Source organism: Trichophyton rubrum (assembly GCF_000151425.1).
Source record: "Trichophyton rubrum CBS 118892 genomic scaffold supercont2.10, whole genome shotgun sequence".
NCBI classification, from domain to species: domain Eukaryota; kingdom Fungi; phylum Ascomycota; class Eurotiomycetes; order Onygenales; family Arthrodermataceae; genus Trichophyton; species Trichophyton rubrum.
This window is the reverse complement of record NW_003456419.1, coordinates 580833-585926: the sequence shown is the minus strand read 5'-3', so window position 1 is coordinate 585926 and position 5094 is coordinate 580833. Positions and strand designations below refer to the sequence as shown.

The window sequence follows — 5094 nt, the reverse complement described above, 5'->3', positions numbered from 1 at the left end:
AAAACGAACCGTGGTTGGTGGGTCCTTTGGATGCGTTTACTCACTCCACCGGACCTCCCCGGCCCACATGCAACCTCCAGCAACGGCAAGAAGAGCGGCTCCAGCGATGCACAATCGCAAGCTACAGCTGGAACCTCCTCGAGGCATCTCGAAAGCCACATGTCAAGAGAAGAGCATTGCGAACCCACTGCTAATGTAGCGTTTCTTGTGAGAAAAGCAAGTGATTCCAACCAGTCAGGCAGAGGACACATCCGAAGCCAAAGCGGGCCAGGATTCTTTCGAAGTATTGGCGGTCGGTTTGGAAGAGAATTGGAAGGGTGGTCCGGGACGCCCGGAGGACTTGTCGAAGGAGTTGGGCTTGATGCAAAGAAGTACATCGATGCATTAATCAACCTGAATAGGTAGATGTCGGCCGTTGTTAGTCGTACACTGGCAAGCGTCAAACTTTTCAGCTTAGTTGAGACTAGTCAAGGAAATTAATGAACCCAACAAATATATGGGTGTTTAACATATAAATCGTTTCCTTCAAGAGCGGATCTTCCGAGTGAGTCCTTCTTGTCGAGGTCGTTGTCATATATACTGTATTACGTCTCAGGCTGCATTACCAAGGCAAAGTTCCCGAGAGATAACTTAAAGAAGGCTGCAACTACTTGTTGTGCCTTGTATATCTGCGACCTCAACTCCACATCTGTCAGCCATCCTTCCCCCGCTGCTGATAAATAGTAAATTGCTCCCGGGCCCCCAGGGTCAAAAGATTCTTTGAAATTCTATCCTACAAGTACGGAAAATACAATAGTATCTGTGGGTTATATCAGAGCGATTTAAACCAGCAAACATGGTTTCAGCAGAGTATCCAAGAATGGACTTCAAAGTAAGCAGATATTCGGCGGGATATCAATTAATTATCTAGTTTCCTCCTGCTAATAGAATATGATAGGAATTTTACAACACGATCGATGGCAAGCGTACTACTACTACAGTAACTCGTCACGGCATTAATCCAGCCAACAAGAAACCCCTTACCGAAGTTCCTGTGTGTACCCAAGCCGACCTTGACATCGCAGTTTCGGCCGCAAGGACTGCGTTCAACAAATGGTCGAAAACTACTTTCGAAGAGCGTAGGGCGGCTCTTCATTGCTATGCAGATGGTCTCGATCACTACAAGGACGAGTTCGCCAACCTCCTAGTCACAGAGCAAGGCAAGCCGTTAGCCCAGGCTCAGACCGAGGCATGGGCTGCGGTGGCTTTCCTTAGGGGCATTTCCTCACTAAGTATGAATGAAGAGGTCCTTGAAGACACAGACAAGCATAAGATCATTAGCCGATATACCCCATTAGGTGTTGCTTGTGGTATTGTTCCATGGAACTACCCCCTTCTCCTCGCCTGTGGGAAGATAGCAGCCGCCATCTATACCGGGAACGCAATTATTCTGAAGCCGTCGCCTTTTACTCCCTATTGTGGCCTAAAATTAGGCGAGCTCGGCATGCAGTACTTTCCTCCTGGCGTTCTGCAAGTTCTTAGTGGTGGAGATGATCTAGGTCCGATGATGACCGCCCACTCGGGGATTGACAAGATAAGCTTCACCGGCTCAATTGCGACGGGAAAGAAAGTTATGGAAAGCTGTGCAAAGTCGCTGAAAAGAGTGACGCTTGAACTAGGTGGAAACGATGCGGCTGTTGTGTGCGAAGATGTAGATCTCGAGGAAGTTATTCCAAAGGTAGGAGGGAATCGACTCCTCTTTCAAGAGTTTGAATTTTATTATTATTGCAATTCGCATTCTGACGAGTCTCGTAGATTGCCGCGGCTTGCTTCTACTGCTCCAGCCAAATCTGCATGATGATAAAACGGCTATATGTTCACGAGAAGATATATGATCAGTTCCGTGATGCCTTGGTCAAATATACTTCAGCCCTAAAAGTGGGCGAAGGCCACGATCCAGATTCGTTCATCGGTCCCATCCAAAACAATATGCAGTATGAGAAGGTCAAATCACTTATCGAGGCTATCAAAGCGGAAGGCGTTAGGCCTATTCTTGGAGGAGAAGTCGAGGAGTCAGAAGGCTACTACATCAAGCCTACTATCATCGACAACCCGCCAGATACTTCCCTCGCAGTGACTGAGGAACCCTTTGGCCCAGTCCTTCCTCTCCTCAAATGGTCTGATGAAGATGAGGTTATTGCTCGTGCAAATGACTCTAACATGGGCCTTGGGGCATCTGTATGGAGTAAAGACCTTGTCCGCGCTGAGAGAATCCTCAGGCGGTTTGATTCTGGCGTTGCCTGGATTAACTGCCATTTCGATGCTTTGCCTCATATCCCGTTTGGAGGACATAAATACAGCGGTATCGGAACCGAATTTGGCGTGGAAGGACTTAAGCAGTACTGTAACCACCAAGCTCTTTGGCTGAGCAAGAAATAATGGTTTTTCTCTCCAGACCTGAAAGCGTAGTCCGGAATGTGTCTTATAATGCATCAATTTCCTCGGTTCATAGTGTTTTGGTTAGGGTATCCATCTTCACAAGCAACAAGAATGATAATGGCTTCCTTCAAGGATATAATAGCATCTCATATCCAGATATCAACATATTCATTATATTCATTGAACCGGGTTCGGTTGGGAAGAGGTAGACATAATGTCCCGACAAGTCGACCCCTGTGTCTTGGAATTTAACCATCTTCTAGGTATATCTGCACCTCAACATCTGAGCAAGGCTGCCACATGCTTTTAATATCGATCATTCACGGTTAGACTTTGTCCTGTTCCTTGGTTACACCCGCCGCAATAAACGGGAGTTTCCCGTCTAGTCTTGATAATCGAACAAACATGATATTTCTCTCACCGGAGACCAGAGAAACGAGGTTCAGGAGATGCATTTCCACTGGATATCCGTGTGTTATGCAATGGGATGTTCAAATCTAGAGCCTCAGAGTTGCCAGGTTGGAATGAGCTGAAGAGAGCAATCTCCACCAGCTCGGCATTAGTTAGTTATACGAGGCCCGCTAACCACTCAGAGTGTGAGCAGCCGCAAAATATACCATATCAGGAGGATATGACTCCACCATCTTCCCTGTCCATGGGATGGAGTATGGACGGCATGAGTGAATTCCCGGGTTGAGCAAGTCGCTGCACGGCATGGTCGTGGCCCCTTTAACAGGGCCCTCTCCCGCCAATTTGCTGTCTATACGAGAATTTTTATATCACCTCATCTGACGCGGTACACCTTTGAAGGAAGTATTCACTACTGAAAGGGCTCCGAATTTCTTATCTAGAATCGAGTGCCCATCTGAACGCTCAGTTGTTTGGATATATCAAATAAGAGGCTTAAGATGGAGTGAAAGTTGCGGCACGCTCGGCCCACCCCGTCGTCGCAGACGAAATGCCCTCCCGAACGAAACAGCGGCCATCAATCTGGTTGGCCTTCATTATTTTCGCCTTCCTACCAAGTCTCACACATGGCTGGACTTGGTGGTGGACTGATGACCGTGGCGACACCCATATAGACAATGGAACCAATGACCGAAAATGCACTAAAATGACCCTCCCGAAGGGGAAACAGTATCGATGGGACTCGGAGGGTAGCATGCATTGCATCTCTCTGTTCTCAGATGATCACTGCGGAGATCGTAACGGATGGTCCTGTCCTCCATGGGGGCCTCGATACCAGGGACAAAATGTATCTTTATCATATCTCGTCAACATGAACGGCGAGGAGATATCGTCAACACCTTCATCAACTGAACCAACCCCCACCGAATCCTCTGCTAGTACCAGCAATACGTCTTCCCATGAGAGTACCTCACCCATGACATCCATTCCAACCTCACCATCAACCTCAACAAACATGCCAATACCACCAGCCGATTCAGGAAAGCTATCAAGTGGAGCCATCGCGGGGATCGTGGTTGGAGTAATAGGCCTCATTGCATTTGTAGCCTTACTGTGCTTCATATCTTATAGACTTGGACAACGAAATTCCATTGTCAAGGTATCGGTAGAGGAGCCCAAAGGCCAGTCTGGGGGATCAGGTTCACCTTCTGCTCATGAAATGCATTCTCCGACTCATCCATCGATGGCAGAATCTCAAACTATGTCAACAGCATCATCACCCCTATCACCAAGATCGGAATTGGCGGACAGTGGCATGTTCACCAAACGGCAGATGCTGTCCATGCATCAACGACCTAGGGCAACTGAGTTGCCAGACAACGGACGGCAAGAGATTGCAGCATAGTCTCGTGCATGAGAAAGCTGTGGACTATGCGACTGCTAGAAGCACGAATTGACTGCTTTTGACCACTTTTGACCACTTTTGACCACTTTTGACGAGGGAATTGCGGGAGACCATGTAGATTGATGTTCAAATGACTCGAGCTGGAGTTATCTCACCTCAAACAATCATGTAGAACTAATAGATCAATTAACAAATGTAAATATGTTATTATTCTTGGGAACTTATTCTCACATTACCGTGCCTAATGTTTAGCTTGCTTTCTCCATGCCCATCGTCTTCCTGTCAACGGTTGTAGTGAGTTGATAACCGCATCATGTACTAAAGCTCGCTCTGCCCGACCTCCCCATGATATGGAATGATCTGTTCGACTGAACTCGAGACTAAATAGCCTTTGGTCCCTCCTTCAACTTGGGGATATTTGAAGATGAGTGCTGCCCTGGCATACCTGATCTCCAACCAGGCCCTCCTGTCCATCAACAGCTCTCCAACACCCAAGCAACCGGCCGATCTTAGCGACAATACTATTTGCCCTCGAGCACCATCAGCAGAAGGAACTGACCAGAATTCCACACCAGCGGCAGTGACAAGGATGAACAGGATTGCTATGTTATGCAATCCTTCGAAGCGCATGGGTCGTTGGCATTAGAAGCCAAAAATAGCCTTTCCAGGTGCTTTAAGCTTAACTTACTACTTCTTTGCATCTGACATGCCTGTAGCTTTAATCACATACTCTAGTATGGCAGAGGAACGGGCTCTAAAGAGGGGCCAAAGGTAGCAGCATACAAGCCAACGGGTGTTTGATTATATGATCGACTAGAGTATTACGCCATGATGATAAACGAATGTGAAATGCCTGGATACGA

The 5094-nt window shown here is 47.4% G+C and overlaps 4 protein-coding genes across 4 annotated transcripts in view; 3 read left to right on the top strand and 1 right to left on the bottom strand.

Moving 5' to 3' along the window:
• Positions 1-30: 30 nt before the first annotated feature.
• Positions 31-405, top strand: TERG_08946 (uncharacterized protein; the record flags this gene model as incomplete). Its single annotated transcript, XM_003231916.1, has 1 exon — positions 31-405. The coding sequence occupies one exon, from the start codon at positions 31-33 to the stop codon at positions 403-405; it is 375 nt and encodes a 124-aa protein (XP_003231964.1).
• A 430-nt stretch (positions 406-835) lies between these two features.
• On the top strand, positions 836-2418 carry TERG_07581 (uncharacterized protein; the record flags this gene model as incomplete). The annotated part of the gene is made up of 3 exons (XM_003231915.1): positions 836-871; positions 938-1717; positions 1795-2418. The coding sequence occupies 3 exons, from the start codon at positions 836-838 to the stop codon at positions 2416-2418; spliced, it is 1440 nt and encodes a 479-aa protein (XP_003231963.1).
• Positions 2419-3376: 958 nt separating this feature from the next.
• TERG_07580 (uncharacterized protein) lies at positions 3377-4231 on the top strand (the record flags this gene model as incomplete). The annotated part of the gene is made up of 1 exon (XM_003231914.1): positions 3377-4231. One exon carries the CDS (start codon positions 3377-3379, stop codon positions 4229-4231), a length of 855 nt encoding a protein of 284 aa, XP_003231962.1.
• Positions 4232-5044: 813 nt separating this feature from the next.
• The window catches only part of TERG_12565 (uncharacterized protein), a gene marked incomplete at both ends in the record, with an annotated part of 459 nt that continues 409 nt past the window's right edge, over positions 5045-5094 (bottom strand). Inside the window, one exon of the mRNA XM_047751510.1 lies at positions 5045-5094. Within this exon, the coding sequence (XP_047607277.1) occupies positions 5045-5094 (50 nt within the window).